Below are 23,277 nucleotides of genomic sequence, written 5' to 3' on the forward strand. Positions count from 1 at the left end.
GAGTAAAGATGATCAAGACAGCGCTGAAGATGCCACTCAGTGAGATAGGTCCATGGGGAACTGCAATAGATGGCAAAATAGTCGCAAAAAGGGTCAGAGATGCCCGGCTGGTGACATGCCATTATAGGGTAAGTGGTGATAGCGAAGAGGACGACGCTCAGGACGAAACCCTGAAGCACACCATTTTCCTGACAAAGGTGTCTGCAAGACAGAACCCACACACATCTTGAAAACCCAATCTTGTGAAAATGCCCGAAGAAAACAGGGCAAGCAGCCACGAAAGCCCCATGTGTAAAGAGTATGGAGGGTATACGTTCTCCAGCAGGTGTCTTAGGCCTGATCCAAATCAAAAAACACAGCCACAGTCTGAGAATTCCACAGAAAACCATTCATGACATGGGTGGACAAAGCAACGAGATGGTGAACTGCAGAACGCTGCACTCAAAACCCACCCTGCGCATTCATTAGTAAACGTCGAGACTCAAGCCACCACACCAGCCAGGCATGAATCATGTGTTTCATCATCTTGCAAATGCAGCTGGTAAGAGAGATGGGGCAGTAGCTAAAAGGAAGGTTTTTGTCCCTACCGGGCTTAGGTATGGGTATGATGGTGGCTTCACACCAGTGTCCAGGAAATGTGCCCTCTGCCCAGACGCAGTTGTACGTGTTAAGCAGAAAGTGCTTGCCCACAAGAGAAAAGTGCTGCAACATCTGAATGTGGATGGCGTCTAGCCCTGGGGAGGAGGATCGGGATGAACTGAGAGTATGATCTAGTTCCCTCATAGTAATGACAGCATTGTAGCACTCACGATTTGGAGAAGATAAGGGTGTCACCTGAGTTGCCTCTGCTCGTTTCCGATGGAGGATGGCAGGGGGAGAGTGGGAAGAGCTCGAAACTTCCACAAATTGGCGGCTCCAGGTGTTGGAGATTGCAATAGGGTCCATGATGACATTGTCAGCAACTGTCACGCCATAAGTTGGAGAATGGATCTTGGCTCCAGAGATCCATCAGTGGTTGGCCCACATGACAGAGGAAGGTGTGAAACTGTTAAAAGAACTAGTGTTGAAATCCATCTAGCTCTTTTGCTATCCTGAAGAATGCAATGGCACTTTGCATACATCTGTTTATAATGAATGTGGTTTGCCAGCGTAGGGTGGCGGTTAAAAATGCGGAGAGCGTGTCTACGTGCGTGAATTGCTTTGGAGCATGCCTCAGTCCACCAAGGGACTGGGAGACGACGAGGTAGAGAGGAAGTGTGGGGTATGGAACATTCTGCAGCAGTAAAGATAATGATTCTCAGATATTCAACCTGGTCATCACAACTGGGGAAATCTTGTTCTCGAAGGTTGCCAGGGAGGAGTATAGCTGCCAGTCATCCCAAGGAAGCTGCTGTTTAGGCGTGCACGCGGATGGGGTGGGGATCAGCAAACCGACAGCACACGGGAAATGCTTGGTCGAGTAGGTGTTGGAAAAAATGGACCACTCAAGATGATGCGCAAGCTGGCCAGCGCTAAAGGATATGCCCAAATGGGAATAGGTGTGCGGGGAGTCAGAAAGGAATGTGGGTGATCCGGTGTTCAGGCAGAAGAGGTTAAGTTGGTTAAGGTGGTCAGCCAAGAGGGCACCTCTCCGACAAGTCCTGGAGGAACCCCAAAGGTTATCATGTGCATTAAAGTCACCAAGTAGCAAAAAATAGGAGAGGTAGCTGCTCAATAAGTTGAAGGAAGGCTGCCCTGGTGACAGCAAATGATGGAGGGACATATATAGTACAGACGGAAAAAGTCAGGTGGGGAAGGAAAAGGTGAACTGCCACATCTTGAAGATTGGTAGTTAGCGAGATGGGTTGACTATGAATGTCATCCCGTATGAGCAGCATGGCACCCCCATGAGAGGGAATGCCGACCTCACGGGGAAGGTCAGAATGAATCGGTAAGAAATGTGAAAGCTCAAAGCAGCCGTGAGGACGCAATTTAGTTTCCTAAAGGCAGAGTACAAGGGGACGCTGCAACACTAAAAGCAGCCGTAAATCATCTTTCTGGGACCAAAGGCCACAAACGTTCTATTGGGAAAGAGTCATGATGAAGAGACATGGGGTTGTCGCCTCGGCAGCTGAAGAGTGACAACTGGGGAAGTGGTGCTAATACAGGGCACCGAAGCAGGGGATCCTGCTCCATGGGGTCCACAGAAACATCAGCTTGCTTGTGCTGTCAGTCTGTTGAGTACAATGCCAAAAAACAGTTGGTGTGCACCAGCGACATGGAGGGTGGCTGGGCTAAAGGAATCACATGGCAACACCGTCGAAGAGGATCTTTTGAGTTGGCGAAGGAGAAGACCGTTTGCCTTTGGATGACTTCTTCGAGCCTTTCCGGTTAGATGAAGACTCTAGTGTTGTTTGGCTGGAGGGATGGAGGAAGCCTTCACGGGAGTACTCCTTCTGACCTTTCCGGTCGACCGGTTGTTTAGCTGGTGGTTTCGCCCCTTGAGGCAACAGTTTGCCGACTTGTTACACAGCTGGATGCGGGGAATGGCAATGCTACCTTGACACTGGGCAATTTTACAACCTCAAAGCTGAATTGGAGGATTGGAGGGCACATGTTTGCGTGGCCATGTCCTTCGTGGAGCAAGGGGTAACAAGAACAGAACTATAGGTACCAGATGAGAGAACACAAGGTTTGCGATGAGGCAGTAACTTGCGAGCAACTGGATAAGGCACCTTTTCCTTTACCCGAATCTCTTGTACAGCCCGCTCATCAAGATACACTGGACAATCCCGAGAGCCGGCAGCATGGCCACCTTTGCAGTTGATACAGAGGGGAGAAGGAGGTGGACAGTTGCCCTCGTGTGCATCTCTACCGCAGGTGACACTCGACTGGGTGTCGCCAAGACATTCTAGTGTGGTTAAAACAATGACACTGGTAGCAGGGCATCGAGTTCAAAATCTATGGCCAGACAGTGATAATTTCATAGCCAGCTTTGAGCTAGGCTGGAAGCACCACTCTATCAAAGGTGAGAAAGAGTGCAGGTGGACACTAAGGAGGAATCTACCTTTTTCATTACACAATGAATGGCAATGACACCCTGATCAGAGGAGTAAGATTGTATTTCAGCCTCAGTTAGACCGTTGAGCAGCTTGGTGTAAATTACACCACGGGAAAAATTCAAAGTTGTGTGGGCCTCGACACGAACAAGGTAACCGTGGAGAAGCAAGACAGCAAGCAGTAGTTGTGCTTGAGAATCAGATGTGGTCTCCAAAAGCTAAGTGCCATTCTTTAAATGAGATCAGGATTTCAGAGGGCCAGCAATTGCATCTACACCTTTATGAATAATAAACAGATTTACCTTGGAAAAGGATTTACTGTCTTCAGTACGTGAGACCATGAGGAAACCGCAGTGCAGCAAGAAGGATCTTTGAATCATTAGCATCGTTGCATTTACATTTTATACAAGTGGAGTGTGAAGATGATTGACTCATCACGAGGAAATACCCCACAATTGCCGGCGTCTCCAATAGCATGCTCCTTCCAACTGGGGGCCCCTTCACAAGGTGCCTTAGGTGATTGTTCACACCTCCCAAACACCTGACGGAGAGACCAATCGGCAATTTGGGAAGGTTACAGCTCAGGCAGTCACCCCTCTCTGGGCCTGGCCTGTACCAGGGGGTATGTTACCCAGTCACCTGTTAGACATCAGACATGTGAGCCAGCCTTCAGGAGTGCACAGGGAGGAAAAGAGGATTCTCAAATGCCGAAGGAGAGGAACGAGAGGAGAAAGGAAAAGGGAGTGAATAACAAAGGGGAGACTGTTTGCAAGTCAGTGGCAGACTGACTAACATTCCAAGGAATACTCCAGACATGTTTCCCAAGGGAGGGAAAGAAGAACAGCAAGAGGATAGACATGCAGCACGGAAGGGAAAAAGTGCTGCAAAGGCTCAGGCCCCATGTTAGCCAAGCTAAAACCCGCCAAAGAGTGGTGAGCCCCCTAGAACATAGTTGTTGCTGGGGGTGCGTGGTACCTGTGGGGAGAGCCCCCGTTCAGAGTGGGTGGCACCATGGTGGATGAGCCACAAATAAAGCAGCCCCAGCAGTCTCTGTGGAAGGACAATCATATTACAATGCAGATAGATACGTCCCTAAAATGTTTCCTTCCCTGTCTACGCTGTGTGAGGGGTGTAGAGCTAAGTGGCAAGCAGAGTAAAAATCCCCACAATACTTGGTTTGTACATGGACTGTTGGCAATTCCTTCTTGGCCACAAAGCCCTTATTCTTTGTGGAGAACTCAGAAGACAAGTTTGGGATAGTGGCACCCATCTCTAAAATGAAAAGTGGGCCAATTTTGATCGAAATGGCATCCCCTGCCCAGTCACGGGCACTACTTGCTAGTAACAAGCTGGGTGACAGTGGTGACAGTGACTAATTCCCCACAAAAGTCTAAATTTTATTCAGGGCATTATTTACCACAGATACCTGCTCTTACAATCTGATGATGAGCTACGCACCAACTTGGAACAATGTGTACATAGGGGGACCAAATGACAATAGGGACACTATTGGCATCTTCCTCTTGGCCTTTGAGAGTGATTCATTGCCTGAAAATGTCAATGTTATGGTATACCAATATGATGTGGAACTATACGTACTCCTCCACCCTGTGTGGTGCGTCAAGTGCCTGAAATTCATTGCAACGCTAGCCCAATCTGTCGAGATTGTGGGAGAGCACTACATGCTGACGCTCCTTGTGCCTGGTGTACTTGGTATTATCTTGAATCGCAATGTCTACACTAATTCAGATGCCATCGCCAAACAAGCATCTAAGAATTATCAGCCTTCCTTCCCTCTTCTAAAACGTGGGTTGAGCAAAAGCAATTACCTTTTACTACACACCACCCCTGGACCCACATAATGCTCCATTCGATGAGTGGGTATTCGTCAGTGTCTTAGCCCACTGCCCTGACACAGCACCAGGGCTGGACCACATCCACAACTAAACGATCAAGCACCTACTGGTGAACTGTCGGCATCCTATCGTTGTCATCTTTAACTGCATCTGGAGCAAGAGCTATTTCCCACCACAAAGGCAAGAAAACATTATTGTCCCAGTACTGAAACCAGATAAGCACCCTCTCAAGATGAGCAGTTATTGCCAAATTAGTCTCATCAGTGTTCTCTGTAAGTTGCTTGAATGCCGGCATCTGGGTTCGAGTCTTCTGGTTTCGACCCAGGGTGGGTTTTGCCAAGGCTGTTCCACTACTAATAATCTAAGTTTACCTGGGCTCTTGTCATCTGAACAGCTTTTTCGCAACATCAACACCTTACAGCCATCTCCTTCATGCAAAAGGCGTATGACCTCACATCTTGCTACCTTACATGAGTGGGATCTCCAGGATTCACTCCTGATTTTCATCCAGAACTTCCTGTCACACCATATGTTTCAGGTTTGAGCTGGTGCTTCTCGCAGTAGCCACCATATCCATGAGAATGGGGTCCCACATGGAACTGTACTGAATGTTCCTCTCTTTCCAGTAACAATCAATGGTTGTGGGGTCCCCAGTATCACCCTCCTTGGACGCTGACTAGTTTTGCCTCTACTATTGCTCCTCTAATGTGGGTGTGAATGTCAATTGGAAGGCACCATACAAAATGTGCAGGCATGGGCCCTCACCTATGGCTTCAATTTTCAGCTGCCAAGGCTTGAGTCATGCCTCTGTCAACGTCGTACCATTCACCCACAATCAGAACTTTACCTCGATGACCAACTACTCAATGTGGCGGAGACGTACCACTTCTTAGGGCTGGTTTTATATTGTTGGTCAACTTTGATTCCCCATCTTCACCAGCTTTAAGTGAAAGTACTAGTTGTACCTTACCACACACTACTGCCCGAATAACACCAGCTGGGATGCAGATCGCACTACCCTTCTGCAGCTTTACACAGCTCTGATACAATCCCACCTTCATTATGGAAGTCTGGCATTTGGTTTGGCATCACCCTTAGCATTACTGTTACTGGATCTGATACACCATTGTGGGGTTCGACTTGCAACAGGAGCCTTTTAAACAAGCCCTGTGAACAGCTTACTCGTGAAGGCTGGGGTCTCTCCATTGCAGATCAGGCACCAACAACAGCTTGTCAATTATACTATACACATTTGCAGCTCCACTAAGAATCCAAACTACCATCTCCTTCTTCCACACATGGTAGTTCATCTCCCACAACAAGGGTCCAGGCCCAAATCTAGGATTATGATTGCAATCCGCATCCGGTCTATCCTCTCTGAACTTCAGTTTTTTCTCTTCCACCTCTCCTCTGGACCCACTCACGTACACCACCTTGGCACATCACTCAGCCAAAGCTTCATCTTGACCTATTACAAGGTCAGAAAGACTGTTCATGCTGAGGCCCTCCGCTGCCAATTTTTCTCCGTCCTTTGTACATCCTGGGGTTCACATGAGGTCTACACTGATGGCTTGATGGTCACATATGCTTTGCTTATACTCACATGGGACTTACTGGACTGCATTCCTTGCTGGACAGCTGTAGTGTTTTAACTGTGGAGTTAGTAGCCATCTCTCGTGCTCTTAAGCATATCTGTTCCTGCACTGGAGGGTCCTTTCATCTACAGCAACTACTTGAGCAGTTTTCATGCTTTCAACCAGTGCTACCCTAGCCATCCCTTGGTCATTGCTGTCCAAGATTCCCTGCATGTCCTTTAAGAGAGCAGACACTCAATGACCTTCACCTAGGCCCCAGGCCACGCCAGGGTCCCAGGGAATGAACTCTGTTAGCCAATAAGTCAGCTCTTGAATTTGGTATTCTGGAAACGGACCTCTGATCTGCATTATGCCATCAAGTTTTAGGTGCCTGGAATATGGAATGGCTCACTCTGACTTCACCAAACAAACTACTGGTGACAAAAGACACTATAAATCTGCAGAGGTCCTCTATGCAGGCCTCTCACAAGGACCCTACCATCTTTAGCCGGCTCTGTATTGGCCATACTTTGCTGACTCATAGTTGTCTCCTCTCGAGCGAGGACTCCCCCTACTGTCGTCATAGCTCCCATTTGATAGTGGTCCACATTTTGCAGGTCTGTTCCAACCTAACCACCCTGGAATGGACTATCTCCCAGATTCGCTACCCCTGGATTTAGCTTTATGTTCTATTTGTGAAGAGCGCTTTTACCACACTCTTTACAGGAGAGCCGCTTAATCTTATTGGTCCACTTACAGGTTGGCAGAATACTGTTGCCCCCTCTGCCCAGACCAGGCTGTGGTTGTTGGTGCTTGGTGGTACACCCTAGTCCTCATCCTACCTGCTCTTTTACTCACACTCACTCACTCTCTCTCTCTCTCTCTCTCTCCCCCCCCCCCCCCCCCCCCCCACATGGTCCATTAGACTTTTTCACCTTTTCTCCCGCTGTGTTTCCCTTGCCAGTCCCTAGAAGGCAATCGCTGAGTGAAGTACCTCTGATAAGTGGCGGGTGGGGAATGTATATCCCTCATTGGACTGCTTTCAGGGGCTTCCGGCTGCTCCCTAGGTGAGGCACATTGAGGCACATCACTTGCCATTCTTATTGTGTCTCCCTTTCTTCTTTATGTCCCTTATTTCAGCTTCGCTGACTTTCAAGTTTCTGCTTCTAGTTTTTGTGTGGTAGGCTGTCTCTCACATACAGTCATCTAGACCTATATGTTCAAGGAAAAGGGCCTGGTGACCTAGTAGTTTGGTCCCCTTATTCATCCAACCAACGAAAACAGAGGTTTAACTGTGTATAAGTCAGACTATCCAATGGCACCTGAAGAGGGATATCAGCCTTTCCAGTAGTTGCAGATGCAGCAGTCCAAATGAACAAATAATCTGTCCCTGTAACATTACACCAACATGGCCCAGCTATGCTAGTACTGTGAACAGCTGAAAGCAAGGGGAAACTACAGGTATTTTTTCTGACAGCCTGCACCTTTACTATATGGTTAAATAATGAAAACATCCTCTTGGGTAAAATACTCTGGAGGTAAAATAATCCCCCATTAGGATCTACAGCAAGGACCACCCAGGAGAATGGCATCAGGAAAAACACACCTGGCATTCTACAGGTTGGAGCATGGAAAGTTACATGCCTTAATAGAGTAGGTAGGCTAGAGAATTTAAAAAGTAAATGGAAAGCTTCAAGTTTGATGCCATGGGAATTAATAAAGTGTGATGGCAGGAAGAAAAGGACTGCTCGTCTGGTCATAAATACAAAATCAAATCGGCAATGCACGATTAAGTCCAATAATGAATAATAAAATAAAAATGGGGGTAAACTAATATAAATGGCACAGTGAAGGCATTATCATAGCCAAGAAAGACACAAAGCCAACACCACCACCACCACAATAATACGAGTTTATATGCCATCTAGCATGGTAAGATACAAGAAATTATTTGGATAGTTAAGGGACATGAAAATTTATTTGTGATGGGGGACTGGAATTTAATAATAGGAAAACAAAGAGAAGGGAATATAGCAGGAGAACTTTGACTAGGGGAGAGGAATGAAGAGGACTTTTACACAAAACCTAATTCAATCATCACTAACACTTGGTTTAAGAATCATGAAAGAAGATTAAATTCGTGAACGATACCTGGATACACCAGACGGTTTTAAACAGATTACATAATGGTAGAACAGACCATTTTGAAACCACATTTTAAAACTGTAAAACATTTCTAGGGGCAGACATGTGCCCTGACCATAATTTATTGCTTAGAAACTGCAGAATTAAAATGAAACTGCATAAAGGTAGGAAATTGAGGAGAGGAGGCCTGGATAAGTTGAACAAACCAGAGACTGTTTAGAATTTCAGTGGGAGCATTTGGCCAAATTGACGAACAGGTGTAAGAAGTACAAAACAAATGGATAGCCTTGAGATGAAACCGTGAAGGAAGCAGAGTATCAAATAGGCAAAAAGAAAAAGCCCAGCAGAAATCCTCAAACACACGAGATACGCAAGCTTATTGGTGAAATATAAAGATGCAGCACATCAAGCAGACAAAAGGGAATACAATCGTTTAAAAATGGGTGCCAAAGTGCAAAATTGTAAAGCAGAACTGGCTGCACAAGAAATGTATAGATGTAGAAGCACATGTAACTACAGGAAAAGATGGATGTCACCTACAGAAAAGTTACAGAGACCGAACGAAAGAAGTGGCAGTATAAATATCAAGAGTTCAGATGGCCAACCAGTACTAGGCAAAGAAGGGAAAGCTGAGTGCTGAAAGAAATATACAAAGGGCCCCTACAAAGGAAATGAACTTGAAGACAACATTATAGAAAGGGAAGAGGAAGTAGATGAGGATAAGCTGGGAAATAAGATACTGCAAGAAGAATATGACAGACCACTGAAAGACCCAAGTCTAAACAAGGCCCCGGGAGCAGACAACGTCCCTTCAGAATTATTCAGATGCTTGGGAAAACCAGCAATGATGAAACTATTCCAGCTGGTGTGCACAATGTGGGAGATGGGAAAACACACTCAGACATCAAGAAGAATGTAATAATTCCAATTGCAGAGAAAGCAGGTCCTGACAGGTGTGAATATTACTGAACTATCAGTTTAGTAAGTAATGCTTGCTAAATAATCTGGTAGAAGCCAACCTGATGGAAGTCAGTTTGAGCTCTAGGTAAATCTAGGTACATGTGATGCAATACTGACCCTTCAACTTATCTTAGAAGTTAAGTTCCACAAAGGCAAGCCCACGTTTATAGCATTTGTAGATTTACAGAAAGCTTTTGACACTGTTGACTTGAATGCATCTTCCAAAATTCTGAATATAGTGGGGGTAAAATATAGGGAGCAAAAGGTTATTTGCAACTTTTACAGAAAGCAGGCAAAGTTATAAGAGTCAAGGAGCATGAAAGGGAAGCAGTGGTTGAGATGAGAATGAGACAAGGTTGTAGCGTATCCCTGCAATCTGTACACTGAGCAAGTAAGAAATGAAACCAAAGAAAAATTTGGAGCTTTCGAGTAGGTAGTTCAGTAAGAGGAAATAAAAAGTTTGAGGTTATGTTGTCAAGGTCATTGTAATTCTGTCAGGGACACCGAAAGACTTGGAAGAGCAATTAAATGGAATGCATTGTGTCTTTGAAGTGGGTTATAACATGGAAAAAAAGAATTTTAACATGAACATCAACAAAAGTAAAACATGAGTAATGAAATGTAAGCAAATCAGGTGACACTGAAGGAATTGGATTAGGAAATAAAAGTAGTAGACGAGTATTTTCTATTTGGGCTGAAGTAGAAAGGATGTAAAATGCAGACTTGCTATAACATAAATAGCAGCATTTTTGGAAAAGACGAATTTGTTGACAACAAATACAAATTTAAGTGTTAGGAAGTCTTATGAGGTATTTGCCTGGTGTATAACGTTGTATGGAAGTGAAATGTAGATGATAAACAGTTCACACAATAAGAGAACAGAAGGTTTCTTGACATAGTGCTCAAGATTAGATGGGTAGATCGAGTAACTTATGAGGTGCTTAACTGAACAGTGGAAAAAAGAAAAGTATGGTACAGGTTGACTAGAAGCAGAGATCAGTTCATAGAACACATCCTGAAGCAGGAAGATATCTGTTTTGTAATGGAGTGAAGTGTGCAGGGAGGGGGGAGTACAGTAAGTAGGTTCAAATACTGATGCAGTTTGCAGTAGTTACATAGAGAAGAGACTTCCACAGGATAGAGTTGCATGGAGATTTTCATCAAAGCAGTCTTTGGACTGGGGACCACAACAGTAATCCATGGGAGATGATATGCTCCAAATGTTAATTTTGTCAAAGTATTTCTGCACTTTCTTGCAACTGTTCAGTAGCGATACTTCCCTGTAGACAGCAACATTGTTGATGAACAATCTGATAGTGCTGCTGATCTCATCTGATCATATAATTTATTTTTACTGGCAACATTAGATGTTCTACTATGCTGCTTTAGTCTCACTCAATCCCACCTTTCATTTCTTTTTGATGTTTGCGATCCAGTGTAACATACTTGGTTCTATTTTTTGAGCATTATTCAAAAAAACTCTATCTGTGAAAACACAGTACCTTGGCTATTATAAAGTGTATTCAAAAAGAAACAAGCCAGAGGGTGTATTAAAACCACTGACAGGATTGTAATGTCATTGGCTGCAGAAGATGGTGCACACCCTATTAGAGCACTAAGGTCCCATATGCACCACTAGAGGGACATGGGTGCATACCCATGAGACAACAGAACAAGCACATGCACACATGTAAAACATCCACTGCACTTAGTCTGCTGAAAACAGTGAAATGGAGGTTTCAAAAGAAAAGCACAGGGGTGTAGTGTGTAGCTATCAAGTAGGAGCGTGGGGAACAGAAATGCTTCGAAGAATGGTGTTAGTGTATGAGAGTACATCATGTCTGTTACAAGTGTGAAGATGGGGCATGAGCAATTCAGGTATGGAATGCCATACCCCATTACCAATGCTACTGTACAACGAATGCCATTGTCCAGGAGATTATTCAAGACTGGTGCATTACAATAGCAGCCATTGCTGCAGAGTTCAGATTAAGAGTCTGAAGGTTCACGCATTCATTAAGGATGTATGTTAGTCTTGGAAAGTGTGCACCTCAATGGGTGCTTCTCAATCTTTAACCAACACAGGAAGTATGTCAAATGGGACTATCCTGAACACCTGTTGCACTGTGCCAAGAGAGGCAACGAGTTCCTGTCAACTGGTCACTGGTGATGAAACATTGTGTCATCACTTTGAACCAGACACTAAATGAGGTTGATGAATTGAAGCATACACGGTTGTTGCCACAAAAAATACTGGACCGTCCACACAAGTGTGGGACAGGTTAGGCTCACCTTCTATGACGTAAAGGACCCCTTCTTATCTCCTTCCAGCAGAATGGAACAACAGTGCATGTACAGTGATACTCATTAACCTTGACTGCCCTTTGCAATGCAATCGGATTGAAACTATCAGGGCAGCTCACCCAAGGCATCATTTTGCTGTATGACAATTTGAGGCCCCCATACACAATGAGAGGTCCTCAGTCACCCTCCGTACAGTCTGGACCTGTCTTCCAGCAAATAAGGCATTTTGGTGATCTAAAGAAGGCTCAGAGGCAAAAAGTTTGCCTCTTGCAAGGATATCAACTGGTGTGTTTGGAATTGGTTCACAATGCACAACCATCGTATGTTGCAGTGGGGCAAGTGCCTCAACAGTGCTCGAAACTACTTCTGAAAAAAAGGTAGACATTCCTGTTTACCGGCCTCCAGTGCTCTCTCTCTCTCTCTCTATCTATCTATCTATCTATCTCCCCCCCCCCCCCTATCTCTGCAACAATTAGACAACTTTATAATTAATTTCAAAAGGCAATCAATGTTATTTGTTTGTGACCAAGACTTGGTAAAACTACTGAAATCAAAGTACCAGTTCAGAAAAACAAATCACACTTTTACACTTTTACTGCAAGGCCAAGTTTACACGAAGTCACATCACTAAAACATTTACAGAACATATAAGTAACAACACATTACATTTTAACATACTTACATGAAACTGCTAAGTATTTGTTTAGTATCATCGCTCACGCGTGAACTTGCGAAGCTAATACAGGAGCAATATAAGGCAACCCAGGCACACCATTTCAACTGAAAACCACGCATTCATGTTAAATAATACACAAAGTCAAACAATTACATAGTATGCACTGTGATTACTTGTGAATGTAATATTGTTAGGCCCAAAATGTTAAATTGTCCTTTGAGAATTTTAACACAGAAAACAGTGTATAACAAAGGCAAAACCAACAAAGAAATTACTTATTTTACATGTGAGGTAGTGAAAAGATAACCAGAATGTAGACAAGAGACTTCAAGCTTTTGAGATCTTATTTTATTCCTGCAACATAATACAACTGAGAAATGTGTAATTTGTAACAGCTAATCCTTGTGACAGGACATGTTTGAGACTGGGGACCTGTAGTCAACGGCAAATAAGAGAACACATGAATGGGAAGAGATAAGTAATGCTGCTTAAATAACATGAAATTAATTTTTCTTACATTTTGCAGAAGTGGTTTCTCACAATTACTTGTGATATCTCCACATTTTCTTTTGACAAAATACAATGTATGTAGAAATTACAGTGTGAAGAGTTGGTAACTGATTCCGGCTTGCACTAAGTAACATCCCAACAACATCCCCTGTATCACATTCAAAACAGATTCATTCATACTGTTTTGGCACCTATCCACAACAAGTTTATTTACTTAATAAAGCATGAGGTAACATACAGTTGCTTTTTCTGCTAATAAATCCCCACTGCTCCCTCTGGGGCAATATAAAAAGCCAATAACTGGGCAACAAGTTTTTGCTTTATATTACAACATCAATAAATTAATATGATATTTGGAAGCTTAGCATCTGCACATTAATTCCATGATAGAAGTACGGCTGAAAGTTGTTTTAAAAATTTCACAAGGCTTAATACAGAAAACTTCCTTAAAACACACACACTTCAATAAAAAAAAGAGAAATTAAACTGTGGGACATCTAAAACTGACAGGTAACAAATGTGGCTGCCTGGCTGATTACTGGAGTCCAAGAGGATGAGCCTATTACCCTCTAACATACTAACATCTCCAGCCTCTTAGATTGAAATGGACTACACGCACTACACAAAAGTTTGTAAGTTTTACCACACTAGTTTCCCTGTCAGTTAAACTAAAAGGTAGGTCACCACAAAAGTTAATATATGCCTTCTTGTCATAATATAGAATGTGCTCCTCAGCTACTAGGTTATACATTTATTCTGTTCAGATTTTTATTTTTCTGACAGGTTGTACAAAGCTGAGGTGTTTGCCTCAAACTGGAAATTAATTTAGAGGGAATGAGATGGACAGCTCCAGTATTCCCCTTACACCCAGGGAAACTCCAAACCCCTGGGCAGACTAACTGGTGTTGCCACTTCATTCTGTCGCACTAAGTACAGTAACAAGTGCGACAACCCACACCCAACGGAATACTTTAGACCATGTAGCTACAGATAGGCCTGAGCTTTTCAACAGTATCAACAGAGAGACAGGGATTAGAAATATCATCATTATCACCATCACCATCAGTGGGACAGTTACTAAAATAAGAAATCGCTCACGAAGCCAAGCAGAGTATTTATGCTGGAAAAAGCAGATAAGCGTTATTAGCATTCTACTAGGACAATGAATGGATGTCATTTCCTTCCACTATGATGGACATAGAGGAATTATGGGCAAAGTTTACAGTGACTGTAAGCCGCACACTGGAGAATATGTGCTGAGTAAATGGATTAACGATGAACATGAGTCACAGATTAACAACAAAATCCGGAATACACCGAGGTAACAAATTGTTGCACTCTTTCTTCATAAAAGAATGCAGAACTGTCGACAGGAAAAAGTTAGTAGAAATTCAAGTGTGTATAACAACTTCAATGTGTGAAGCATACAACAACCTCCAGTCATACATTATTGAAAGATCTTGCTGAGAATCCTAGAAAATTCTGGTCCTAGATAAAAATACCAGGCGGGCTCAAGGCTTCTATACAGTCACTCATAGACCAGTCTGGTGTGGCAAAAAAAGCAGCAAAAAGGCTGAAGTTTTACATTTTACGTTTAAAGAATCATTTACACTGTGGTATCAGACAGACATACTGTTGTTCGACCACAAAAACTCCTACACAGAAAGCACAAAAACAGGTATCCCTAGGGTTGAAAAGCAGCTGAAAAAGTTGAAAACAAATCGCCACATCCAGATGTAATACCAATTCTGTTTTCTAGAGGAGTTCCCATCATAATTGGCCCCATACTTAGCTTGCATTTATTGTGAATCTCTTACCCAGCAGAAATATCCAAGCAACTGGAAAAAAGTGCTGGTGGTTATCATACATAATGAGTGTAAAAGAATAGAACTGCAAAATGAACATCTGTTTTTGCAGAATTCTTGAGCATATACCAATTCTGAGTACAATAAATTTTCTTGAGAGTGAGAAGCTTCTCTCCACAAATCAGCACAGACTTAAAAAGCTTCACTTCTGTGATGGTTGGTTGGTTTACTGATTTTGGGGAGGGGGGGGGGGGGGTCAAACAGTGAGGTCATCGGTTCCATGATTCAAGTTGGCAGAAACCAAGGTACTTACAGCACAGTCCAGACAAGGGGAAGTAAGAACGGGCAAACAGAGCTAAAACGAACGTCTGGCAAGCAACAAGAGTAAAGAACAGGATAACGGTGGGGGTGGAGGGAGGAAACTGTGGGAACAGGGGTGCTCCAAAGAAGCTACAAATGTTGGGGCACCAACACTGCTGTCACCTCCCAGGCCCATGCCATAGTATAGTACAGTATAGTATAGTATAGTATAGTATAGTATAGTATACTATACTATGATCCCGACAACGGGGACAACAACAGGGGAAGAAAACACACAAACACACAAAAAAAAGAGAAACAAAACAAAATAGCATGAAAAGGAGGGGAGAACATGGCCAGTGAGGAGGTAAGTCCAATACATCCTGACAAAGGTGTAAACATAACCTGGGAGATATACATATAAACCCTTCAGCACAATGGAAAGCCCCGAGGGTTAATCTGGGCATCAAGAGGTGGGAAGGGAATGAGAGAAGCAATGGGAAGTGGCCACTGTCGCAAAGATCATCATGTGGAGGCCAGTGTAAAGAAGGAAGAAGGAGAGGCGTAGTGAGCAAAACAACAGCAAAGAGAATGCCATAGATGACACTGATATGAGTAGGGGAACTATCATTATGAAGATATAGGTTGTGGTCTGCAAGAAATTTGTCAATGAGGAGCCCCTGACTAGACGAAAAAGCACTGCCCCCCCCCCCCCCCCCACCCACCCGAAGGGTGATGGGCATTAAAATCCCATAGGAGGAAGGGAGGGAGGGAGGGAGGGGGGAGTTGCAGAGTTGCTGAAGGAGGGCAGTTAGAGCAGTGGGTGTAGGTGGCCTATCAGGAGGGAGATACAGATTGCAAACCGTGACTGCAGAGTCCAAGTGGGCCCAGACGGCAGCTACTTCCCATGTGGTATGAAGGGGGATCCATGTACTAATAACATCCATATGGACCAATGAGCAAACAGCACCGGAAGCTGTCAAAGGGCCGACCCGGTTCCCACAACGCATGGAACCCACGAAGGGTTGGTGAGAGTGCATCAGTAAAATGATATTCCTAAAGAAAAACACATGCTGCCAAATAAAAAGAATTGAGGGATTGCAACTCCAGTAAGTGATGGTAGTATCCATTACAGTTCCGTTGAATAAGCAAGGAAAAGGGATCCAAAAGGGAGCTGAACAGGTTGGAGCCAATCACACCGCCAATTCACCTACACTACCAAAACACACACACACACACACACACACACACACACACACACACACACACACACACGCCAACACAGATGTCCTTTCCCACCCCCGAAAAAGTTGATTGCCTGCCAAGACAGTGTTTTTCACTCGATCAGCACCTGCAAACAACCCCGGACAACTTCCCACTAACAATACAGGGGAGAGCCACAGTGAATCAGTCGTGCACAAAGTTTTGTCAGTGGTGCAGTTGGGGCGACTACAGCATTTGCCAAAACAAGCAGACCCACCTTTTTCCAACACAACACAGGCTCAATGCTACAGTGTCTTGCTGTTGGCCACTGACAAATCTGAATGTTGAATCATCACTCCAGTCCCACTCTGGCCACATATCTTCCAGTCTTGCATTGCGTGATGACACATCTGAAGATGTTAGCTTTGGTCCGGTGTAGAGACCCTAGAACATTTCTCTCAATGGCTACCCCTAGACTACCCATGGGAAAGGGTACACACTGATTTTGCCACACCATTTCAGGGAAATATGTGGCTGCTGGTGGTGGATAAGCTCACCAGCTTCCCCCCTGTGGCTCTGATGTTCAATGACCAGTCATACAACTCTCCGGGCCCTCTACAATCTTTGCAATTGAGGTTGGTTAGTTAAATGATTAAAGGGATCAAACTATGAGGCCATCAATTCCTCCTACCTGGAACAGGCAAATCAATCCAACTGCACACCAAAGAATGACCCAGTGCACGAAACCAAAGGAAAGAAAACCCCAAAGGTCTACTGAAGGTCAACAGTACCTACTACATGCAAGGAGGGGAAGAAGAGCATAAGAGCAGGTATGAAAATGGCTGTGGTGCACCACCAAGCCCAGACAACTGCTGACCATGCAGGACAGAGGTGGTAACAGTGTGTCCTGCCAACCCAAGGCTAAGACTCCCTCTCTTAGAGAGAATGGCAAAAACTCCATTCACGAATAAACCGTAAAACCAGGTCAAGTGCTAAGGTGTCGTCTGTTCACACCAGGGGAGGCAAGTCAGGAGGATTAAGAGTCTGCAACAGGGTGGCTAGGCTAGGCTAGGCTAGGGACAGTCCGGGAAAGTGTGGACCATCACCAGACTGGCACCACAGCAACAATGGGGTGGATCCTAGTGACGGAGGAGATGACTGAGTTAGCCAAGTATGGCTGATGCAGAGCCACAAAAGGAAGATGGTGTCCTTGTGGGAGGTTGGCCTGGAGGACCTACATAAATTCGTGGTCTCCTTTATCACCAGTGTTCGGCAAAGTCAGAGTATACCATTCCATATTCCAAATCCTTAGAACTTTAATGTGTAATATCAACTGAAGATCCACATCCAGAATACCGATCTCAAGTGGCACCTTGCTGTTAGAGAGTTTGACCAGCCTGTTGCAGAGTTCATTTCCTGCAATCCCGAAGCGACCCGGGGTCCAGACAAAGACCGAGTACCCACATTGTTCGAGTGCAGAAAGGGAATCCTAGATAGTCAGAATCAATGGATGGCAAGGACAAGAGCCCGTAAACTGCTCAGAATCACTACAAAGGACTCACTGGTGCAGGAACGTATGCTCAAGAACATGAGAGATGGCTACCAAATCCACAGTGAAAACACTGCAGCCATCAGCTATGGAGTGGAATTCATTACATCCCGCATGAATGTAAGCAAAGCCAGCATGACTGGCAACCATCAAGCCATAAATATAGACTACTTCTGAACTACGAAATGCTCCGAGGATGGTGAAGAATTTGGTGATAAGAGGGCCTCAGGAGTAAAAGAGTCCTCTTAATAGGTCAAGACAGAGCTGTGGACGGGGGATGCACAATGGAGGTGTACGTGAGCAGGCCTGGAGAAGTAGTGGTAGTGGGAAAAACTGAGTATAGAAAGAAAGGACCAGATGCGGATCTGGATCATAACCTCAGACCTTGTACACTGTTGCAGGAGGTGGATCTCTGTGTCTGGAAAGAGGACACAGCATTTCTGGTGCTCCGGGAAGCACCAAATGTGTAATGCGCCACTTATCAAATGATGAATGATGATGGGTAAAAAGGCAGAGCTCAAAATGCAACCTAGTTAAAATGACCTTCTCCCAGTGGGAGAGCAGAGTGGAGGTAGTCCAGGATGGACAGTGTACAGCACACAGACTTTGAAGGGCACAGAGTGTGAGCAGAGGACACAACTGGAAAGTCTGTGTCGCCGGATGTACCTGTGGCCTGATACAGGGCGACGAGCTTGGCTGTAAATACTGAGCAGTGTGCCAGAAGCTGATATCTAAAGATATGGGCACCAATGACAAAGGCACACCTGACACCATGGTCAGAGAGCCATCAGTGTACATAAAGGTACTTTTGCGAAATTCCACATGAAGGTTGTGAAACTGAAGGCGATACAGCGAGGCTGGAGTAGTGTTCTTAGGAAGAGAATGAAGGCCAAGGTTAACACTGGCCACTTCACGAAGCCAAGGTTGTGAAGGGTTCAAGACCCACCAGGAAAGCTGCAGGTAATGTGAAGTGAAGATGCCGAAGCAAGTGCTGAAAGCTGACTCCAGGATGCAACAGAGAAGAGGGACACACCCCATACTCGTGATCAAAGGAATCATCAAAGAAGGAGGCATAGGATGGGTAGTCACGCATGGCAGACAATCGGCATACAGACTCTCAACTGGGCTAGTGTAAAAGTCACCAGTGGCCAAGCAGATGCCACAATGGTGTATAGTGTTGAGAAAGCGTAAGCGCGACGGATGTGCAGACACAAACAAAACATCCATAGTCTAGTTTCAAATGGACAAGAGACCAGTGTAAACGGAGCAGGGTGGTTCGATCGGCACCTCAGGAAGTACCATTAAGTGCATGTAGGACATCGAGGGACCGTGTACTGCGGGCTGCCACGTAAGACATGGGAGGATGAAGAGAGTTTCCTGTCAAGCATGAGCCCCAGGAATTTTGCAGATTCAGCGAATGGAAGGGCAACAGGCCCAAGATGTAAAGGTGGTGGGAGAAACCATTTGCATCACCAGAAATTCATACAGGCAGTTTCGTCAGTGGAAAAGCAAAAGCCATTGTCAATGCTCCAGGAGTAAAGATGATCAAGACACTGCTTAGTGAGATAGGTCCATGGAGAACTGCAATAGATGGCAAAATCATCAACAAAAAGGGAGCCAGAGATGCCTGGCAGGAGACAGGCCATTATAGTATTAATGGCGATAGCAAAGAGGACGACGCTCAAGACATAACCCTGAGGCACTCTGTTTTCCTGGATAAAGGTGTCCGACATGGCAGAACCCACATGCACCTTGAAAATCCAGTCTTTCAAAAATTCCTGAAAGGAACAGGGCAGGTGACCACGGAAGCCACACGAGTAAAGAGTATGGAGGATACTAGTTCTCAAGCACGTGTTGTAGGCCTTCTCCAAATCGAAAAACACGGCCAGTCTGGGATTTCTGCAGAAAACCATTATGATACAGGTAGACAAAGTAAAGAGATGGTCAACTGCACAACGCCGTGCCCAAAATCAACACTGTGCAGTCATTAGTAAATTGTGAGACTTGAGCCACCATACCAACCGCGCATGAATCATACATTCCATCACCTTGCAAGCGCAGCTAGTGAGAGAGATGGGGGTGGTAGCTAGAAGAAAGGTTTATGTCCTTACCAGGCTTACGTATGGGTATGGGTATGACTCACTCTATTGTCTGGGAAATGTGCCCTCTGCCCAGATGCAGGTGTATGTATTAAGCAGAAAGTGCTTGCTCGCAAGAAAAAGGTGCTGCTGCAGCATCTGAATGTGGATAGCGACTGGCCCTGGGGCAGAGGATCAGGATGAACTGAGAGCATGATCTAGCTCCCTCATAGTAACTGCAGCATTGTAGCACTCTCAATTCTGAGAAAAGAAGGGTATCACCCGAGCTGCCTCTGCTCATTTCCGATGGAGGCAGGTAGGGTGACAGTGGCAAGAGCTTAAAATTTCCACAAAATGGAGGCCCAAGGTGTTGGAGATAGCAACAGGGTTCACAATAACATCGTCTGCTACTTTAAGGCCAAAAATTGGCAAATGGATCTTCATCCCAGAGAGCCGTCGGAAGTTGGCCCACACAACAGAGGAAAGGGTGGAAATGCTGAAAGAACTAGTGAATGAAATCCAGCTAGCTGTTTTGCTATCTCGACGACACTTTGCATGCCTCTGTTTATAATGAATGCAGTCTGCCATCGTAGGATGATAGTAAAAAACACGGAGAGCACATTTTCGTGCATGATTTGCATCGTGGCATGCTTCACTCCAACAAAGGACTGAGATGCGGTGTGGTACAGAGGCAGTGAGAGGAATGGAACGTTCTGCAGCAGTAAGGATAACATTTGTGAGATATTCCACCTGGTCATCACAACAGGGGAAATCTTGTTCTTCAGAGCTCATCAGGGAGGAGAAAAGCCGCCAGTCAGCTTTAATAAGCTGCCATTTGGGCGTGCACACAGGTGGGGTAGGAGTCAGCAATCAGATAGCACATGGGAAATGGTCGCTCGAGTAGGTGTCAGAAAGAATGAACCACTCATGATGAGCAACCTGGGCAGTGCAGAAAGATATGTCCAAATGAGAATAGGTGTGTGAGGAGTCGGAAAGGAATGTGGGTGGGTGCTTCAGTGTTAAGGCAGAAGAGATTGAGTTGATTAAGATGATCAGCCAAGAGGACACACCAACAGATTCTGGGAGAACATCAAAGGGGATGATGCACATTAAAGTCACCAAATAGTAGAAATGGAGAACTTAGCTGCCCAGTAAGCTGAAGAATGTCTGCCCTGGTGACATCGAATGATGGAGGGACATAAATGGTACAGAGGGACAAAGTCAGGTGAGGAAGAAAAGGCGAACCGCAACAACTTCAAGATGGGTAGTCAGGGAGATGGGTTGACTATGAACATCAGCCCGTATGAGCAGAAGGACACCCCCATCAGATGGGATGCCAACCTCAGGGTGAAAGGGTGTCACCTCAGTGGATGCCGAGTGACAGCCTGCAAAAAGTCACTGCTACAGGCCACAAAAGCAGGAGGACCTTGCTGGTCTGTCGAGTTCAACGCAGAAAAACAGTCAGTGGTGCACACTGGCAATATGGAGGCCGGCCAGGCTAAGGTATCACATGGCAACACCATTGAAGAGGATCTTTGAGTTGGCGAAGGAGAAGACCATTTGCCTTTGGATGACTTCTTCGAGCCTTTCAGATTAGCACAGGAAGACTCTCGTGTTGTTTGGCTGGAGGGATGTAAGAAGTCTTCACGGGAGTGCTCCTTCTGTACTTTCTGGCCTACTGGTTGTGTGGCTCCATCCCTTGAGGCGAGAGTTTGTCGTCTTGTTGCACAGCTGGACAGGGGAATGCCGAGGCTACCTTGACACTGGGCGATTTCACGACCTCAGAGCTGAATTTGAGGTTGCATGTCTGCGTGGCCATGTTCTTCATGGAGCAAGTGGTAACAAAAACAGAATTATAGGTGCCAGACGGGAGAAAGCAGGGTTTGCACCTAACCAATAACTTGCGAGTGATTGGGTAAGGCACTTTTTCCTTTATCTGGATCTCTTAGACACCCCACTCATCGAAATATCAGGTACAATCCTAAGACGAGGTGGCGTGGCTGCCATTGCAGTTGATACGGCGGCAAGGATGTGGATGACAATCACCCTCATGTGCATCCTTATCACAGGTTACACATTTAGCTGGGTGTCGACAACACATTCTAGTGTGGTTGAAATGATGACACTGGTAGCAGCACATCGGGTTCGCAATGTGTGGTCGGACTGTGATAATTTCATAGCCTTCTTCAGTCTGGACGGAAGCACCACTATATCAATGCTGAAAAAAGAGTGCGGATGGGCACTAAGGAGGAATCTTCCTTTTTCATCACCCAATGGATGGAAGTGACACCCTGATCAGAGAGGTAAGACTGCATTTCGATCTTGGTCAGACCATCGAGCAGCTTAGTGTAAGTAACACCACGGGGAGAATTCAGAGTTCTATGGGCCTCGACACGGACAGGGTAGGAGTGAAGTGAAGCAGCAGGCAGTTGAGCTTGAGAATTAGACGTAGTCTCCAAAAGGAAAGTGCCATTCTGTAAATGAAATCAGGGTTTCACAGGGTCGGCAACAGTATCAACACCTTTCTGAATAATAAATAGATTTACCGTGGCGAAGGACTGGCTGTCTTCAGTATGTGAGACTACAAGGAACCATAGTGCAGCTGGAGTGGTCTTTGAGCAGGTAGCCTCATTCCATTTACATTTTGTAGACCTTTATTTTGATCATTGGCTCATTGTAAGAAAATCCCCCATGATTGCCACCATCTCAGATGGCATGCTCCTTCCAACTGGGGGTTTCCTTCACAAGCGGGCGCACCCACCCTAGGTGATTGTTCACATCTCAGGTCACACCTCCTCAACACCTGACAGAGGGACTAATTGGCAATTTGGGGAGGTTGCAGCTCAGGCAATCACCCCTCCCTGGGCTTGGGCTGTCCCAGTGGGTATATGCAAACCCTACCTGTCGACCCGGGGCTGGGAATTGTGCATTACCCAGTCACCTATTATGCATCAGGCATGTTGACCGGCCTTCAGGTATGCACAGAGAGGAGGAGGAAGAAGAAGAAGAAGAAGAAGAAGAAGAAGAAGAAGAATCTCAAACGCCGAAGCAAAGAAATGAGAGGAGAAGGGAAAAAGAGAAAGAAAAAGGGAATGAAAAAAAAGTGGTGAGACTGTTCTTATGTCAGTGACAGACAATGCGGAACATTTCCAATAACACCCCAGATGTGTTCCCCAAGGGAGGGGGAAAAAGAATAGCAAGCGGACAGACATGCAGCACGGAAGGGAAGAGATGCTGCGAAAGCTGGGACCCCATGGTAGCCAAACACGAACCCGTCAG

At 45.2% G+C, this 23,277-nt stretch overlaps 1 protein-coding gene across 2 annotated transcripts in view; it reads right to left on the bottom strand.

Moving 5' to 3' along the window:
- LOC126299191 (PAT complex subunit Asterix) overlaps positions 1-23,277 on the bottom strand; it is a 49,344-nt gene that overhangs the window by 4,278 nt on the left and 21,789 nt on the right. For both annotated transcript variants that reach the window (XM_049990971.1, XM_049990972.1), the window contains exon 3: positions 12,560-12,657. In XM_049990971.1, coding sequence (XP_049846928.1) covers positions 12,560-12,657 — 98 coding nt within the window. The remainder of the gene's footprint in view (positions 1-12,559; positions 12,658-23,277) is intronic.

This window comes from Schistocerca gregaria, chromosome X, assembly GCF_023897955.1.
Source record: "Schistocerca gregaria isolate iqSchGreg1 chromosome X, iqSchGreg1.2, whole genome shotgun sequence".
NCBI lineage: Eukaryota > Metazoa > Arthropoda > Insecta > Orthoptera > Acrididae > Schistocerca > Schistocerca gregaria.